The sequence below is a fragment of the Canis aureus genome, chromosome 32, assembly GCF_053574225.1.
Source record: "Canis aureus isolate CA01 chromosome 32, VMU_Caureus_v.1.0, whole genome shotgun sequence".
NCBI lineage: Eukaryota > Metazoa > Chordata > Mammalia > Carnivora > Canidae > Canis > Canis aureus.
In genome coordinates, this window is record NC_135642.1 from 37,529,583 (window position 1) to 37,548,801 (window position 19,219).

At 52.1% G+C, this 19,219-nt stretch overlaps 1 protein-coding gene across 2 annotated transcripts in view; it reads right to left on the reverse strand.

Annotated features, from left to right (window-relative positions):
- Nucleotides 1–352: 352 nt before the first annotated feature.
- ANP32A (acidic nuclear phosphoprotein 32 family member A) overlaps nt 353–19,219 on the reverse strand; it is a 37,851-nt gene continuing 18,984 nt past the window's right edge. Inside the window, exons 1-7 of one of the 2 annotated variants that reach the window (XM_077881654.1) lie at nt 16,370–16,429; nt 7,632–7,781; nt 7,325–7,447; nt 5,302–5,500; nt 4,069–4,166; nt 1,868–1,931; nt 353–1,612 (exon numbers count right to left, since the gene is read on the reverse strand). In XM_077881654.1, coding sequence (XP_077737780.1) covers nt 1,551–1,612; nt 1,868–1,931; nt 4,069–4,166; nt 5,302–5,500; nt 7,325–7,447; nt 7,632–7,781; nt 16,370–16,414 — 741 coding nt within the window. In that variant the 5' untranslated portion in view covers nt 16,415–16,429 and the 3' untranslated portion in view covers nt 353–1,550. Of the gene's footprint in view, nt 1,613–1,867; nt 1,932–4,068; nt 4,167–5,301; nt 5,501–7,324; nt 7,448–7,631; nt 7,782–16,369; nt 16,430–19,219 lie in introns of those variants that run through there. The other variant, XM_077881655.1, reaches the window with a different exon arrangement.

The following is a 19,219-nucleotide window of genomic DNA, read 5'->3' on the forward strand; positions in this document are numbered from 1 at the left end:
TGAAAGAGAATTCAAAATAAGGCCCCAAAGTCGGCCTAACAAAATTTTTGGTGACAGTTCTGGCATTAGAATAACTCTGTATCTTTCCATCTTTTGGGTTTTTATGCTGACGATGAAGCTTTTGATGAAGACAGCTCACCACCGAGCCTTGCTTTGAGACCCAAAGCATCCAAACTCGGTGTCAGGTTACCTACCCTGAAAAGAAGCTATTTTATCAGATAACAATGCTAAGCAAGGGCCCCCCCCCCTTGCTTCCCCGCCCCCATCAGCTAGCAGCTTATCTGGAATGCATCTTAGAAAGATCTTAGAAAGATCAATGGCCTGCTGGACTCAAAGAAGCCACCCCCAAAAAAATTGTATAAAAAGATTTATTGAAATTTATCAATGACAAACAGACATAAAACTCAAAGTTTGGCTCTTCTGAGGGGGAGGAGAAAAACTGGTGCAGATGTTCTTTTATACAGATGAAACACGGGCTAGGAAATAACACGTCACTTCTAAAGCAATCCAGAAGAGGGACATGGGAGCAAACCTGTACATTCACTAGGAATTTGCAGTCATTTCAGATTTCCACTAGGTAAGAAAATACAATTTTGCGTTAGTTTTTCCGTGCTCGGGTGTATGAAAAAAAAAAAAAAAAAAAAAAAACAACCCAGCCGACATGCAGCAGCGTCTCCTGTGCTCAGGTTGTAAAAATGGTCTGAGCACAGAAGTACGTGTGGAAGGATTCTCTTGTCATTTCGTAAAACAAAGCGTTCTAATATTTTACAGAACAAGATAGGACAGTTTGTTGTTGTGGTTGTTGTTTTTGATCTTTTAAAGAGGTTGAAGTTTGAGGGTTTGCTTCTTCTCTTTTAATTATCATTACCAAATCCATTTTACTCATTAACTCCTAAGCCTGCTGTTCTCAGCCCTCTGGCTCCAGCTCTAAGAGTGACATCAGAGTCTTCTCCGTAGAGCAAAGCCCACCACCATCTGTGAAGGAGGAAAGAAATGAGAGACGGGGAATGTCCCCCAACCAGTGCCAAAATACGCCTTGAGGTTGCTATTTACAAACCAGGGCGTTGGATGCCTCGAGCAGGCCCAAGAAATGCAGAAATCAAGGGAACCGGGGCCAGGTAAGATGTGGCTGGTGCTCAGCCCCTCCCAGGCTCTTGAGAAACCAAAGGGAGGCCAGCCGTGACCTTCCAACCAACTGCAGAGACTCAGGGAAATACCAGGAGATTGTAAGAGCCCTCTAAACCGTCCTCTTTGAGAGTAAGGAACAAATGCTCACTTGGTGTGTACTCAGCTATCGCATTTACAGGGACAAAACCAGACACAAAGAAAAAGTAGGGGGAAAAAATAAAGAGTGGCAGTAAAAATAGTATTTTATTCCACCCCCTCCCGCCCTCCCTCCCCCCACAACCCCCAGTACACTTTTCCCCTCTCGTTCCCACAGCAACGTTACAATCAGAAAAAATAAGTTTCGGGGGGCGGGATTTCAGGGGGGGTAATGGGTAAAAACAGTCAAATCACAATAGGAATTTTTCAAAATAGGGTTATTCCACTTAGTCATCGTCTTCTCCCTCATCTTCAGGTTCTCGTTTTCGCTTCTGACCCCTTTCTTCTTCTGGAAGAGTAAGGAAAAGGTGTTTAGGCTAAGGCGCTGATCCTGCCTCTAACTCACCCCACCTGCCCGGAACCCATGGGACCACGCGTCTGGGAAGCTTTGCCAACCCTGGGAAATCTGTGAAGCCAGGGAGGCACAGGGGGTGGACCTTGCACAGGTGCAGTCTGCCCCCAGTCGGGTCCCTGGGGCCTGGCCATCTACCGCCAACTGAGGGCACCAGGCTGCTACCAGCGGAGAGTAAAAATGCCGCCATACCACCAACATCTTCTTCATCTTCCTCATCGTCTACTTCCCCGTCGTTATAACCCTCTTCATCCTCCTAGGAGAGAAGATGGACACCAGACATTAGGAGTGCCCCTCCCCGGCCCAGGGCATGCTGACAAAGCCCCTTCCCCAGACAGTTGGATCAAAAAGATGGGGGCCGCCCTACTTCCCAGAGCCCCGACAAGAACCTGCCACCTCGGGATGCCAAGCAGAGGTTCTTTTGCATCAAGGATCCCTTTAAGAATCTGAGAAAGCCTCAAACCCCTTCTCCAGGAAATACCCACATCACACATAGGATCTGCAGGCTGTGTCTGGGGGCTGGCAGGTTCTAAACCAGGTTCAGATTTTTCGACCCAAAGTCCCTGTAACTCAGGCAAGCTTTCCCATCTGTGTGCTCTCTGGAGAAAACACTCCCCAAGCTGACTGTCATGCAAAGCCAGCCAGCCCTTTTCCTTTGTCTTCCAAATGGTTTTGGCTTTAAGGGAGGACCCTGGTTTTAGCACATCCAGATTCTGTGGGCAAGTCCAACCTCACTCCACCCAGTCCGTCTACACTTCGCACACTTGGATCACTTGGAGGGGAAGATGAAGACTTCCCCTAAAGACATCATTCCCAGGCTTGAGATCCCAGCAAGGTGCAAGAATTCACTCTCAACCCAGGATTCCTGCTTCATGCTGTTTCTGAAGTCCTGTGCTAGCTAAATCTCTGCATGTTAACACCGTTCCTAAAGCGTCAGGCAACCAACCCATTGTTTAAAAAGAACTTGGTGATTGACTCCTTTTTGTCAAGGGAAATATCCTTTTATAATGTTACCAAATAGTTTTTTCAGTCTGTTTGCTAAGACTTCTTTTTTTTTTTTTTTTTCGGTCTGTGTATAAGCTCTCCTTCACTGGAAGCTGGAACTCTGCAGATGGTCAATGAGATTACAAAAAAAAAAAAAAAGGGCAAAAAACAAAAAAACAAAAAACCCTGCATGCTGTGGCTCCTCTGACGGGAAGTGCAAGATGAAAAATCCATTAGCCAACATGACTTACTGCCCTGTCCTAGGAGGACCTATTTTTCTAACTCTTTATTTTTAAAATACTCTCAGTATTCTTCAGAGTTGAGCCTAGTACCAGCCTGCACTTAGGGAGAAGGGAAACCCAGCAGCTGAACTAGGCAGGAACCAGGCTGATCCCACTGGATTTTTCTGTTCGTCTCGACCTGTTTCTCCCCAGCTTGGGGTGGGCCGGAGATCCTGCCCACGTGGGTCTGTGTGACAGGCAGCTGTCTGCACCCTTAAAGGATGGAGACAGGAAGTCAGGAAGGAAAAGCAGGTACCTTGTCCGTGCTGAAGTCATTTTAAGCCTTTCCAGGTCTGACTTTTGTAATTAGGAAGAGCTGATTAAGAATTCCAAACAAGTTATAGAAAATGACTCTGGTATAGAGAGGATCATCCAAACTCAAAACCCAGCACACAGAGCCATGAACCTTGAAGGGTGTGAAAGCCTAAAATACTAAGTGATCAAAAACTGTCCTCAATTGTAACTTAGGAATTACATTCTCAAGAATCCACCAAGTTGATCCCTATTAATAACCCAGATATAAAACAATACTTATTTTACAGACAAAGAAATAGGCTCAGAAAGGTTAAGTACTTGTCCAGGGACACACAGCTAGCAAGTGATAGAACTGGGATCTACCCCCTCATAGACATGCAGACCTTTTTAAGAAACTGGGAGCCAGTGAAGGTGTTAGGATAATAGTACTACTGCCATGTGTGCTAAGGACCCTTGTCACTCTGATCTGCAGCCAGCTGGGTCTTACCCAACCACCCATGAGTTCAAAGTAGTCTTCAGTTTTCCCTAGCAAACTCTAAGCGCTCAGTAAATATCTGAATTAACATAGGAATGCAAAAAGGCAGAAAATAGGGATGTGGATTCCCTAGGAACTTACTCTCTGGTAGAAACAAGGGCTAGGCTTATTACACGGGACTTGTGTGCCCTGCCTCCAGGATCCTCTCCCTCCTGCCCTCCCAGGACAGGCTGCAAGTCTTGATTCCCTCCGGCAGTCCGATAAAAGGCCCTAAAACAGTCTCATTTCCCCACCCGAGGTTTCTGGGCTGCCAAAGATTGATCACTGACTGAGGCACAGAGTGGGACCGACTCATAGGCATTAAGTAAGGGGGACTCTGGGGAGATGGTGCCTCTTACCTCCTCTTCTCCGCTCACATCCTCCTCTTCTCCTTCTTCCTCCTCCTCTTCATCCTCCTCGTCTTCCACTACCTGAGCATCTTCATCATATTCTTCTTCTGTGCACCAGAAATGGGGACAAGGGCACTGGTGGTAAGCTGGCCTCCCTCACAGCACAAACCCAGGCTCAGGTCTTCTGTGGGGCCCCGGGACCCTCCCACAGCCACCCAGGCTCAAAGCCTGGATGCTCCAATGTGACTCAACACATCCTAAAGCAATCCAAAGATAAGTCCTCCTCCCAAGTTTTACAAAAACAAAAGATCCCATGTAGAGGCTGAGATCACAGAGACACTGCTGGATCAGAGGAAGAAGTTACAGGGCTTACAAAAGCCAAGAGGTCGATTTCTTTGCAAACAGCATCTAGCCAGACTCCTTGCTTTAAAGGCAAAGATCCGAGTCCTTGAGGGGAGAGGGGACTTGTTTCAAGGTCACACATCAAGTCAGCCACAGAGGTGGGCCTAGAAACCGGGTCTCAGGACTCAGGCCCTGGGGCCTGCTATACAAGATAGAATAAACTAAGGCAAATGGGTAGGTGACTATCTTGCAAAATACTCTGACCTAAGAAGGAAAAACAAGAAATCTGCTGCCTGAATGCATGGGCCAGATGTCTCAATTCTCACCGTTCCTGTGGCCATGAAGACCTGAGGGAAGCTGCACTGTGCTGGTGCACAGGAAGGGGACAGTGGGAGGTGGTCCTTCCCTTTCTTCCTTCCTTCCTCCCTGTAGGCCCTGCTGGCTCACCCTCACCCCCCTGTACTGCCAGGGTGCCCAGTGCACCTCCCGCAAGCCTCTTCCACCTCCGGGGGACCCCTGGGGCACACCCTGCAAGTCCCATGGTCCTGTGGCCTGCAGCCACCAGGGGGCTCCCAACCTCAGCTCCACTAGTGGAGACTCAGCTGAATGGGACCCTCAGGCCACACCCCACCTTCCTCCAGGTGCTCACCCCTCTTCCCCACAACACAGAGACACTGTAGGATCTCATTCTGGGGGAGCCTCTGGAAAAAAGAGGAAAAACCTGATGGGAGAGTTCGGTTAGATGTTCTTTTAAGGAGTTACTGCAATCAGGGAGCCTCAGGGTGCTTCTCTGGGGGGTTTGAGCCCCCGTGAGAAAGATCAGGGACAGAGGTTCCCGAAGCAGCTGCGGAAAGAAGAGGCCACCTGGCCACCCCCACCGCCCTCACCCCCCACACCCACCATCCTCGTCCTCCTCGTCGTCATCCAGGCCCTCCACGTAGCCCTCGGCGTCCGAGTCGGGGGCCTCCTTGTCGTCCCGGTCGTAGCCATCGAGATACGTGAGCTGCGGGAGGAGCTTGAACACGTTTTCTCGGTAGTCGTTCAGGTTGGTCACCTCACAATTGAAAAGGTCTAAGCTCTTGAGGTTTTCTAACTTTTTCTGCAAGTGGAAAGACGAAGTCAACAGTGAGGGAGCAAACAACAGGTAGAGGAATCGGCTCTGCTCTGGCCCGTCCCTGGCTTGTAGGCCTCAGGTCCCTCATCTGGAAAACGGAGGATGGACTCTAGGGCCTACCTCTAAAGCCTCATCCAATGCCAACACATTTAGTCTGCAAGTAAGCTCTGGCCCTATCAGTGACTGGCTTCAAATTAACCTGGGCTCCTCTGGGGCTCCAGCCAGAAGCTCTGCTGCTGCCTCTGTGGCTAAGGAGCCAGAGGGGAACAAAGAAGGTGGCACGAGCTAGCAAAGTCCTGGGGGTCTATCAGTAATGCCAGTGAGGGTGCTGGCCATGGACACAGCACACCAGGTGTTAGCTCTGTTTATCCTCACAACCCTGCTAAGGCAGAAGGGATCACAGCTTGGCTGCTCTCAAGATCTCAGGAGTGAAAAGTCATGCTCAGCAGGTCAAGGGCAGGGAAGGTGTCTGGGCTGTGGTCTGGGTGGGTGAGCCCAGCACCTTCCTGTCCTGGGGAGGTGAGCACAGCGCATCCATCACACTGGTCACCACAGAAGGAGAAGATACAAAAGCACCTGTGGCCTGGGCAGCAGGGTGTGTGTGTGTGTGTGTGTCTAGGTCTGACCTTTAACGGTAACCGAATCAGAATGATTTATATACACTTGGTCTCCATACCTGCCTCCCAAAATACACATATACTGAACTTCAAAGATTTTCTTATGAAATCATAAAATCAAGGCTTCCAGGTAGATCAAAATAGTTTTGCTTTGCCCTAGGAGGTCAGCGGAAGACCTGAAAAGAAGATCTACGGGAAATATATCTCATAGTTGACTCCAGGCCATAGAGGGGAGAAGTCTGAGCTCAAGAAAGCAGGGCCAACGTCTGGTTCTGCCGCCCTGCCCATCAATCTGCCTCTCCAGCGGACAGAGAGGGCAAGGGGTGCTTCTTGGACGAGAACCTACAAACCCAAACTGAGGGATGCCCCAACCTCTCCTCCATAAACTTAAAAAATGGGAAATGTGGCAAACTTGGCAAAATATCCTTATGACCTTCCCCCAATCCTAAGGTGCGTGATCCTCTGGGAGGGTTCTTATGGCAAATGTGCTTATTTCAGGTGACGGTATTTCTGTATTTCGAGAAAGCTATTAATCGATGACATAGCTCAAATCAAGGGAACACAATCCATCAGATCCCAGGTAATACAGAAATTGCTGTTCTGACCATGCCCTGTTCCTTGCTGGTGAGACAATCCACAAAGTGTGGGGTACGTGCAGCCGTATGGAGATGAGGCCCTGGTCACCATCACTGCAAGGCCTGGAGACCAGGGGTCAGCCACTCTTCCTGCGTGCCCCTTACAGGAAGGCCGGCTATCCAAGGAGGAAAATAGGTGGCAAACTCCAGGGGCAGCTTCACTCCTGGATGGCTCCTCCCTCCCCAACAAGGGCCAAGGAATCAGGCTCTAAGAAATGACAGCTCAGGTTTCTGAAGCTGAGCAGAAAGTGGAAGAAGAAAAGCACGCCACCAGAAGTTGAGGCAAGGGTCTGACCCCCCGCCCTTGCCCCCGACTGCCCACTCTGGCTGTGTGACCTTGCTCAAACCACTGAACGTCTCTAGGCTTCCACTTCTCTATGGACAAAGCAGAAACAGTAGCTCCAACTCGATCTCATGGCACGTAATGGGAGCCCAATAAAGTAAGATAAGTGGGAAAGAAAAAAAAAAACCATTCTACAAACCTAAGAGTAGTATTCCCTGATACCAGTCCCTCCCCCCTCCCATCCCATGCAGAGGGAAAGACCCAAGTGACTCACCAGTGGCTCTATTGTGCTGAGGTCTTTAATTTTGTTGCCACTTAAATTTAGATGCGTGAGGTTCGGACACTTTTCTGCCAATACTTCCAGGCCCCCTGAGATTCTGTTATCGCTTAGTTCAAGCTGAACGGGGCAGGGAGGGGGAAAAGCAGAAAGAGCTCTTATAATGACGTCTGAGGGCCCAGCGCGCTGGCCCTGGGCAGAAGGCGAGTCGGTGCTCGCCTGGCTTCACCTCCAGGGAAGCTCCCTCATCACAAAGTAACGACCCCCTCCTCCCCACGCACACAGACTCCTCCACCCATTTTACCTTCTTAAGTTTGTTTAACTTTGGTAAGTTTGCGACTGAGGTGAGGCCTACGTTGATTGTACTTAAGAACTCCAGTTCCTCAAATTCATCTGTGAGGCCTTCGATTTTGCCTTCAATCGACCGGCAGTTGTCCAGGACAAGCTCTTTCACCTGGAAAGGAAGGCCCAATGTGAACGGAGGCGCGGACTGGGGGCTGAGGCTGGGGAGGGGGTCGGCCCCCTCGGGAGGACCAAGAGACAGGCCCAAAAGGCCGTCCGTCGCGTACTAGAGGCAACATTTGCTCTGCCTCTTTGGGAGCATGGCACCACCGACTGAGGATCGCGGCGGGGAGGGGACGGGCGGCGGCACACACTTGGGACAGGAGCCTGGGCCAGACTGCAGGTGACAAACTCCACAAGCCCTGCTGCTGTGGGCAAGGCCCCGCAGGCTCATTCTCCAAAACTGCCGTTAAAAAATAAGCCACCACGGTCCCCAGCTTCCCGCCAGCACCAGCCACACCATCAGATCCCTCCAACCCCATGCCCATGTGGCCGCAGCCTGACCTGCTACCTTACTTCCCATCCTCGGGCCCCACCTTCCTTTCTGCCTCTGCATGTCTGTGACTCTGCGTGCGGATGGGTCCCAAGACACCAGGACACCTCTTGTCACAGGCTCACCAGCCAGAGCCTGCCCACCAGGTCTGGTGCTCATCACCATGGTCACCAGACTAGGGAGCCCCCCATTCTCCATTCTGTACACCAACCTTGTGCAATAGAACTTCCCACAACGATGGACACCTGCTGAGTCCATGAGAGGAGCCACTGGCCAAGCGTGGCCACTGAGCACCTGCAACGCGGCTGGTGAGAACGAGGGACTGAGTTTTCATTTTCCTCATTTTAAGCATAAATACTTACTACTTACAGTTACCATATCAAGGGGAGTTTCTCTAGACCCTGCTCTTCATAGGGTCCTGAGTTAGACGTGAAGGGAAAAAAATGAAACCCCACAAATGGAGGATGGCCCCATAGTGACACACTGAGGCCGTCAAAGTACAAAAGTTGGTCTTTGGAAGCACCTCTGTGACCCTGCCTGTCTCTTCTTTCAAACTGCCTGGAGGCAATTTTGCTGCTAGAGTTCTTAGATTCTCCTTGTTTCTCCTCTTACCCCCATTTGGGTTCAAATCCTGTATTTCCAAGACTGTAGAAAGACTGATAAAAAGCTACTTCTCCTTAGGTTGCTAAAAGGTCGGTGTGGCTGAAGGTGATCCAGGCTCCCGTACAGGGGGAGACAAGCCGAGGAGGGTAATCGAGTCTCGGGCCTGAATGACCCTGGAGAGTCAGCAAAGGAGGCCAGGGTGTCCTGCCCACTAGGCAGATGCCCCTGGTTACCCACTGCTGCCCCAGCAGTCTGGTTGCTCCCTGGTCACTCAGGGCTGGCAGGCACCATACGGGTGACTCCTCCTGGCGGCACCAGGTGCTTGACACAACATCCCCACCTGCCCGCTTCCTGCAGCCCCCAAGAAGCATGCCTCAATGGTAGGCTGCCTCCCTGGGACTTCCACCCACAGGTTATTGTCACCGATGGGTCAGACAGTATGGCTAGTTCTTCTCCACAGCAGTCCCACATTCCCACATTGTCCAAAGGGTCATTCCAGCCACTTGGAGCCTTTTCTTCTCCTGGATAAGCACGGCGATTTGCCCAGAGCTTCCTGCTGGCTCTAGGACGACCGGCTCGCCAGTCTCTGGTCCTTCCCCCTTCCTGAGCCTCTTGGGGCCAACAGGAAGCCTGGGGGAAACAGAGTCCACAGTGGGCCTGCTGTGCCCAGGGGGCGGGCCAGAGGAGTGCGGGGGCACATCTGGGCTGCAGAGCCCCACGGCTGCCCCGATTTCTTCCTCGCTGGTGGAGGGAGGTGGTGTGCTCAGCCCCGGGCAGCGGCAGCGCGCCAGAAGGGGCCAAGCCAGGCGCGGGAGCTCCTTCCCAGAGCTCACAGTTCCGGGCCGAGGCGCTGGCCGCCAAGGCCCGCCTTCCCCTTGGAGCTGGGATGGGAGAAGTTAAATCCTTTTCCACTCCCTCAGTCCCCAGGAGAGGCCAGATGTCCAGGTCAAGCCACCTTCTCAAGGTCACTGGCAAGAGTGCCTGGGAATAAATCCTGCGAGGCCTTCTGCCCCAGGGCAGGAAATCAGCGTAGAGCCAGGAAGCCAGGCCTTAGGGCAGCAGGGCAAATGGCAGGAGAGCTGCCGTCCGGGGGAGGGAGGACCACCTCCTCTGGTGGCTCCTAACACTGGAGCCCCAGGGCCCGTGGTCTTCAGAAGGCGCCGGGAATTCTTGAAGCTCCACCAGAGAAAAGACAAATAGGGGGGATTCCAGTCCAGCCTCAAAGATTTCAGACATGAGGTTTTTCCAGACGGGTCAAGGGCTTCTCCTCTTCCGGCCATCAGCCAAGGAAAAGAAGGTCTTCGAGATGGGGGAGGTGGTGCTGGGAGTCAGGGGAACTCCTCCTGGAAGTTGGCCTCTTTTCTAGAGAAGCACGATGCTGCCTGGGAATTCTACGGCCCGACCCAGGGTCCCAGTCTCAGCACCACCACCAACTGGGGGCCGTTCCTCTCGGGGACAATACACAAGCCACTACCACTAACGTATTTATTAATAGTAACGGGCGGATCTTTCCTGAGCCCTCACAGGCACCCTCGACATGCTTTGCCTGCACCAGCTTGCTTAATCCTCACTAGGGCTCCCCGGGGGTAGGGGGGTGCCTCCCACGTGACAGCCACCTCAGAACCACCAATCCTGAAGTCCCAGGAATGGAACAGGATGGTGCCTAGTGGACCCAGCTGGTCGGTGTTGGCTCCTGATAGCTTCTCAGACGTTCCCAAATGTAAGCCGCAGGCTCTCCCAGACCCAACGCAACCCTACGAGCTCCCCGACACCCCTCTTTCTCATGGTTCCACCAGCAGGGTGGGGGCCATCCCGGCGGTCCCTAGCCTGGTTACACTTCCTCGGTTAAACAAAACAAACTCAAGTCGGCCCTCCTCCAGAGGACACTGCTATTAGGGAGCAAGGATGTGGAGAGGGGCTGGGAGACCTGGGACCCTGCTCCTGCCAAGTAGGAAGAGGTCACGCCCCAGCCACTTGGGGGAGCCTGCGCTGTTTGGAGCGCCAGCAGGTGGCCCTCACAGGTCAGGTCTGTGGAGCCTTAGGGACCTCAATGGGGTTCTGCACTTCCTTCCTGCCAGGGGGTTTCAGCAGTGTGTGGGGCAAGAGACCAAAGAGATGGGAGGTGGGGGGGTCGAGGTTTAGGCCTGGAGGCTGCTGATATCACCAGAAAGCCCAAACCATGCAGGGGATGCTTTGGGGAGGGACTGTCACTCTGGAGATGGCAGGTAGGCTGCCTACGAAGTGTCTGGAATGGACCAAATAGGAAAAAACAAAGATACCAGCCCAACAGGCGGCCTGGAGTCGTTACATGTACCCTCTGGGTCCCCCGGCCTCCGGGGAGGGCCACCTGTTCCTAGAGTTCCGGACAGGCTCACATGTTTCCAAACCTCCAACCAGCCCAACGCTCCCCAAAGCCACTCTGAACTCCTGCTCCTATTCCAACCCACTTCCTCCTGTCTGTGTGGCGGCCGCCACTCCAAGCCATTCCAGGCAAAGAGCGTATCCCCTTTTACATCCAGGGTGTGTTCTGCTTAAAAAAGAAAGAAAAAAAAGGAAAAAAAAAATTAAGGTCCACGTCCCCGTGCCAAATCCTGGGTGTGAGCTAAGTGCAAAGTTAAAATTAAACTGAAAATTTGTACTTTGGGTTTCGATTCTCTCCCAACTCCACTGGCCCTTTAAAAATATCTGAATGTGGTTACTCTCTCTCTAGCCCAACAACTAGCTTACTCCGCTGGTGTCAGAAGCTTTTCAAACACCCATGGATGGAACGACACAGGACTCTTTGCTTTCGCTCCTCAGGTGTCAGCCCTGCGAGGACTCTGCACGGTCATCCTCGGCCCCCACGAGAGGTCGGGGTGGGGGTGGGTGGGCAGTGAAGCTTCCCAAGAAATCAGACTGTCCGGCTCCAGCATTTCCTGAAAAACTTGTCCCCAGAGCAAGGACACAGCAATCATTTCTCACCAATGGGAGCTGAAACGTCCGTGATAAACACAAACACATTATTCCTCTGAGGAACAACCCGTTGCTTGTTTCAAAACTGTGAAATCTTGTCTTCACAGCTCTCTCAAATTTGATCATTTCCTCTCTATTCTCTACACTGCAGTCCTGGTCACGGTCATCATCTAAGTCACTCCGAGTCTGTTTCTGCCTCCAAAGAGGGGTCTCTGTGACAGCGGGGACACTGGAAGACTGGAACAGGCCAAGGACCCGGCTGGCTGATGACCCTGACTCTGTCCCCGAGGTCTGAGGCTCTGCCTCTGTGGAAGGGGGAGGACGGTATCTGTTTAACCTACAAAGTGCAAACTCCAGCCTAAGAAACATTCCTCCTGGCTTCCTGCCGCTTGTGGGGGGAGGGTGCTCCGAGTTCCTAAACTGACCTAAGGAGGACCGGCCCTCCCCTCTCCACCCCTTCCCACGTCTTACCCCTGCACCACAAATGGAGTTCAGGCCCCGCTCCCCGGGAAGCCTCCCCCACCCAGCTCTGAGCATCCCAGGGCACTGAGGGCAGCTGCCACATGAATCATTTAATCGTGTATTAAGCATCCGATCCTCCTAGAGGTCAGGGACTGTCCTTCCTCGTAATCAGCCTAGCGGGGAGCGGACACCGGAGCAACTGCTTAACAAATGTCCTGGTTATCGTGCCAGGCACACTACTAGGTGCCGGGCATACAGAGTGAGTCAAACCATCATGAAACTTAGTGTCACTGGCCCCACAGAGACTGAAGGAACCTGACCTCTTATAAACAATGTTTTGCAGGGTGTCTTGTGTCCCCCAGGAGGCAGGCCAATTGCACACACTCCTCCTGCCCTGACCCAGAGCTTGGTACACTGACCTCTTGCCTAGAAGAGGCCCCTCCCTCCGTAAAGGGTGTTCCTAGGACACGGTTCACCTGGGTAAATGCTGAGGGGACTCAGAGGCGGTGGTGAGCCACAGTTGGGGGTCCCTGCCAGCCAGAGGTGTGGTGACGGCGAGGAGGAGGCCGATGGCTGGTAAACAGCTACTGGAGCAGTGTGCCAGGTAGCAGGCTCGAGGGTGGGATGGAGTGCATTCTTCAAATGCCTCCTCCCCAGAGAGGACAGGCATGCTCAAGACAGGAGGGACCCAGAAAAACCCAGAAAGGGGATGAGCTGTATCAAAGCCAGGACTGGCTGTGTTAATTGGCAAGGCTTTAGTTCAAAATGAACATGTAAGGCCCACTGCTCAAAAATCGTTAAGAATTCCAAAACAGCAACAGCGGTGCATGAAACCCGAGGGAGGGCCCTTCAAAGCCCACGGCCCTGTGTGACTGCATGGGTCACATGCCCACGGTCAGGGGGCCCTGATTTAAATGGGCAGCTTAGGCCTACAACAGAGCCCTCGGAAGGCCAGAAGCAGAGAGAAGGAAGCTCAAGTGAGAACAGCTCTTTATTTTTCCAGCACTTCCGGAGGCAACATGGAGAGGTGGACAGAAGGAGGCTCTGGAGTCAGACAGACTTGGCTCAAGTCCACATTCTCCACTTGCTAGCTCATCTCACCTCCCCTGAGCTTCCGCTTCCTCCAGTGACAATAGTGCCCGTCACCTTGAGCTGGATTAAGTGGAATAATGCACTTAGAGCATCTCCAACTTGGGAAGAGCCACTGGCCTTCTCCCTGACCCACAGCCACCTTTACCACCGCGTCCACAGCCGTGGCACAAGACGGGAGCAGAGGCAGGCCAGCAGGTCCGAGCCGCCAAAGCTAGCTCTCATGGAACGCACGAAGCCTCCCAACACTCTGGAGAGCGAAGATCGTGACACCCAAAATATACCCCTCCTGACTTCACATCTACACCTTATTTTGTGTCTTCCCATCACCACCCCCCCCACTACCCTCGAGCCTTGAGATTTTCTTTTCTTTCACCGAGCAAGAGTTCAATAAATATTCGTAGCTTCGGTTACAACCCTGTCCGTCCCTGACCAATTTAGCTTTCAGGTTCCAGTCTTACACAGAAGAGGAGACTCAAATCAAATTGACCCCGTGTTTTTTTGGCGCTCATGGGTTTTAAATAGGTCAGTTTTTAAATGGGCCATCCCCTGTTGCAGATCCCATTTCTAGCTAGAAGGCCAAACTGTTTGAGTCACCAAGGCTGAGGGGAAATGAGCTTCTTCCCCAAGGTGTTCAATAGGAGTGACAGATGCTAGTGATTTTGTTTTTTTGACCCTAAAAATCTCTACGGTTGCTTAATAGTCTGTGGTGCAAAACCTGCAAAAACCAGTCAGGTTCCACGAGGGGAAAGACAGGCTGTGGGAGAAAAGTCGGACATTTCGAAAGCTAGAAAGGCCTTCGGGATCATCTAGGTCAGTGGCTTTCTGACCACAACCCACAGTAAAAAATATATTTATGCCTTGGCTCGGTGTACACATGTTCTGTGTATACAGGCACACACACCAAAACAAAACATACCTTATTACCATCGCTCTTATCTATTACGTTAAAACATTTTTTTTTCTTTCTTAAATGTGATCCACAGCTTGTAAAATGCTGCTCGAGTTTAGCCAGAGGAAAAAGCCAGGTCCAGAGCTGGTCCAGAGCCCAGGAACCAGGCACTGGAAGATTCTCCTGCCACGCCACCCCACACCATTGCTCTGATCAGAAATCACAGTCCCCAGTGGAAGACTGTGGAATCATCCATCCAGCTCTCGAATTTCTGCTAACAGGAGGATATTCCGCAGCTGCCTTGTAGCTAAGACTCTGGTCTCCGCACTTAAAAGATCTCTGAAAATCTTAACTACGGGGCAGGGTCCCAGTATTAAAAACAAAAACAAAAACAAAAATCCCTCCAAGAAAGCAAGCATCTGAGTGTCTGGATTTTGTTTGTTTCCTACAATAGAGCTCGGGAGGCACGGGTGGGAGCACATGGCCGCGGGAAGTCGGTGACGCCATCCTTATTATTTTAGGGAACCGAGCAACGCAAGCTGAGGCGCGCTGCAGCGTAATTAAGCTGTCGGCCCGGGTAATAGGCTAAGCGCAGGCTGGGGGAGGACCCGCATTAACATAAACCCGGTGACCGCCTCCTGGGCCGCCTGGAAGCGGCCTCCTACCTCCTCCAACGGTGTGGGTAGGTCTTGGTTTCTGCCTCCCCGAGACAGAGGAGCTGGTTCCACTGCAGGTGCCTTCTCCAGCCAGGACACCCTCGGCAGTAACTGGAGGCCAGCAGGCGTGGCTACCGGGCCTGGGCTTTGGGCTTGTCCAGTGGGCCTGTTTCGCTGGCAAGCCCCCAGCAGAGCTGGGGCGCCTCCCGGAAGTTACACCCTGGAGTTCCTCCCTTTACACCTCATTCCTCCCTTCTGGACCGGTCTAGATTCTGCTCCACTTCAAGACCTTGTCAGTTCCACCTCCTGGAGGAAGCCTGCCTTGATTGCCCAGCCCCTGCCCTAGCCCTGCCTGCTTTAGGTATGTGAAGGAAAGTCCTCCTACAGCAACAGAAAATAGGTTCAGAACACGGTTTGGGCCCAAGAAGTGGGGAGGAGTTGTCTTAGTCTGACTTTGCTAGTGGAAGAAGGTATAGTGGGAACAGGGAGAGATGAAGTTTTGGAACTGGTGGATGACGCGCTCAACTGGCAATCTAGCAGGCTACATCTTCTCCGTGGCTGTCCCTTCCCACCTTTAGTACTGGGGGGTGTGATGAAGCAGTTTGAAGCGGAGTCCAGTGAAGGCACTGGTCCCAGCAGATGGTATCTGAATGGTGGAGAAGGAAGGGGGACAAGAAGCAGGAGGTACAGTGCAAAGGATGCTCATCAGGCAGTCTGATGACCTGGACCCTGGTGCCCACTTTGCCAGTAACTTGCTATGTACCTTGCGGGGAATGTCACATCCCTCTCTGGGCTTCTGCTAGTCTCCTAATTCACACACTGGACAATGAAGCCTGGGCACAGAGAGGAGATCCCTTCTTGTTCCAAAATTTGGCGAATCCATACACTTTTAATCTCACCTCATATCCAAACACAGCCTCTATTCCCCAAAAGGAAGTGGGACATTGTATGGACCAAAAAAGCCTAGGATTCATCACTGAGGGATGCCAGAAAAGGACATTTGGGGCCCAAGGCAATTAATGAAACACAAAAATCAATTGTGTAGTCTCTTAAAACACACCAGGATCACAAAAACAGCCCCCAGAGGCCCAGGGTGTTGGGTTCCAAATGCAGGAGTCTGGCATCGTCCCATCTGATGTCTGCTATCTCCCAGGGCAGCAGGGAGCAAGCAGCTCAGCTCATGGGGACCTATTCCCTGTTCAACAATGCTGTGGTTCATTAAAAACAAACAAACAAACAAACAAACAAACAAACAAACAAAAAAACCCCACACTGTCCATGATGATCTTATTAAAGAGCCACAGCACTGGCCCCATGCAACAGAAAAGCCATGAGACAGAAAAGGAAGCCCCGGAGAGCAAAGGAGTGAATCCTGGCTCATCTTCCTAAAACACTGCTTTGATCAGATCCTGTCATGTTCCATCACTCCTGGTCCACAGCCTTTAATGACCACAGGGATTGCAAAGCCAGAGAATTCCCAGCCTCCCAGCCATCAGTGCTCCCGGACCAAAAACCCCGTGCCTCTTCCCAAGGCAAGTCTGTCCCCACCTCACCTCTCTGCCAGCCTCCCTGCCCTGCAGTAAACACGGTGACGTCATCTGGCATTTCTTCCCCATGTGACAGTTTACAAAGTGCTTCCCCAGGTATCACTTCGCCGAATCCACAGACAGACAACTGGAGCTCTCCCCAGCCTATCCCTCTCATAGGTGAACCGCCCCGGTCCACCAGGGCCCTCCGGGAGCCGCGCGTGGCCACAGGGCCCCTGGCAATCCTTCCTCCCGCCGTCCCTCCTCCAAACACTGCCTTCCCGAGGTCTGAGGTCCCAGTGTTCCCCGCTGGTGCCCTGCCAGAGGGGCTGGCTTTCAGCAAACACTTGCTAAGTGGTCAAACTAGACTGGGTCACTCAAGCTAGAGCCAAGAATGGAGTGGGGGTAGTCAATGGCTCTAAAGAATCTTCTGGATTCTAAAAGGCTCACCAACTTCTTCACTTTTCTGAAGCAAAGCATCCCACTAGTTCTACTCTTAGGCAAATCAACAAACATGGCTTCCTGGGCCCTGTCCCAGCTGCCTGATGGGGTTGATCTGGGCTTCTCATATTAGATTCGGGGATTTTTAGCCCAGCCCGGGTCACCTGTAGACAGCAGGGGCCATATGCTGTGGAAATGCCACTGCAGTCCTCAATCAGCAGGGTCTGAAGAGAGGGTACTGGGTCTCTGCCTGGGTCCAACGTGGACCTTGCCCTTGACTGCTTCCCACTCCCCATGGCCCCCCGAGTGGAAGAACAGTCTGCAAAACAAAAGTTAATTCATTGTCTCAGTTTCACTCTTTGGCGATCCATGAGCTGGCAGGTCCAGCCTCTGCCCAGCCTGGCCCAGCGGCATAACCCATCCGAGAAGCCTCGGCACTACGCAGACTCAGAGGCCGGGCCACTTCCCACAGCCCCTGGCTGTTGCCTCTGTCGGAATTTCCAGCTGGCTTTGAAGAGCCAAAGGACCCTATCATCACCATCTCTCGGGAACCACTGGATCCCATCCAGCTCCTTAAGCAATTGATGAAGCCCCATGGAAACCAACCGAGTGACTCACCCAAGGTCACACAGCCCATTACAGAATCTGTCCTTGGGCTGTTCTCATTTCTCCCAATTCAGGGCCCACACCCAAGTCACGGGCCTCTCTGGGGTGAACTCCTGGAAGCAAGAGGAAGCAAAGGAGGACAAGGAAACCAACTGTGAGGAAAAGAGCCCCAAGCCTGAACCCGGCCCTCCTGTCTTTCTCACTGCCCTCCTTGCAGGTTTGGAAGTGCAGAAGGGGCAGAGAAAGGCTCCATGGCCTCGGATTCGAAACCCTTGACCTTGGCCTCCTTCCCCGCCACCTCAACCCCAAATGACAGCGGCGCTGGCAATGCCAGAAGTGGAGCAAGGAAACAGCACAGCACCGAAGTCCTCACGTCCAACTACCTATCGGAAACTGCTGATTTGGGCAGAAACCGGGAACCAGTCTCACAGAAGAGCCTAAAGCTGGTGGGGGAAGTTTTCTCTCTCCGAGGCCTCAAAACAAATTACCTAAGGGTCACACATGGGAAGCAATTTAATGCCAGTTCTTTCTCCTTGAGAGAGATGTGACATGTGCACCTGGCCTAAGTCTGTAAAGGAAAGCCTTATGGTAAAAGCATTAGGGAGGGATGTGCAGGAGAGGCTGGGGAATCGCTGCTTCCAAGTGTCTGCCTCCAGGTGGGGTGGGGATGGGAAGCAGTGGCAGGAGAGCGTGGAAGGGGTGGGGAAGCACAGGGACAGACAGACAAACACTGAAAAAAAGCCACAGGCAGTCAGAAAGAGGGAAGAAATGATGGAGCTAAGGGCTCTGCACATTTTGCTTTACTTCTAGAGTTCCACCCTCTTCTCGAGGATTCTGGATACAGAACTGGACCTGTATTTACTGTCTTTTAAAACTGGGTCCAGGTCAGGTTCCCTGTTCTTCACGGAGCTAATTCAGCTGCTATAATCTCAAAACGCTAAAAGCCAAAACCAAAGACCTTACAACCTTTATGATTCTGGATGAGTTGGGGACGGGCTCAACCACTTAAGAAAGAGTGTGAAGGGGCGCCTGGGTGGCTACGTTGGTTAAGCATTCCCAGGGTACTGGGATCAAGCCCCACACTGGGCTAGGGACTCTGCAGGGACTCTGCTTCTCCCTCTGCCTCTGCCTGCCGCTTCCCCCTGCTTGTGTGCATGCTTGCTCTGTCAAATAAATAAATTTAAAAAAAAATTGAAGTAAAGAGATCGTGTGAAGAACATACGGAGTTCTATCTTCATCAGCCGAGGGTACCCCCAGGCTGTGTTGACAGCCACATCCACAGGGGCCAAAATTCCTCAGTCAGGGTCCTAGAACCTTCTCTTCTGACGGGACTAAACGTTAAATTCTTAACCTCGAAGCAGAACAAAGTTGAGGAAGGCACCAAGGTGGGAAGGCCCCTGACACCTGTGGCACTGGAAGGACAATCAAAGGAACCGGTGATGTCCTAGCGGAGGGTGGGGGAGCCTTATGATAAGCTATCCTTCTCCAACGATTTGAAGGTGTGTCATAGGCACACGAAAGTCCGATCATTCTATGTTCTCCAGCACTTCGGGAACTCAGATCGGTGTGCAGGAATTACAATCGAGGTAGTTTTCAGCCCCATGTAGACTATAAGAGAGTGTTTAAATCATGACCACTGTCCCACAGAAGAATGGGCTGTGCTGAAAAATCAGTGAGCTGTCTCCCTCAGCAAACAAATCAGAGGCTGCTAAGTGAACATCTGAGGAGGGCTCTACACAGACACAGTGCTGAGCGATTATTAAATGAATTAAGATTATATGATGAAGCTCTGCAAAGAGAGAGGCCTTGGGTCTTTTCACCTCTTAAGAA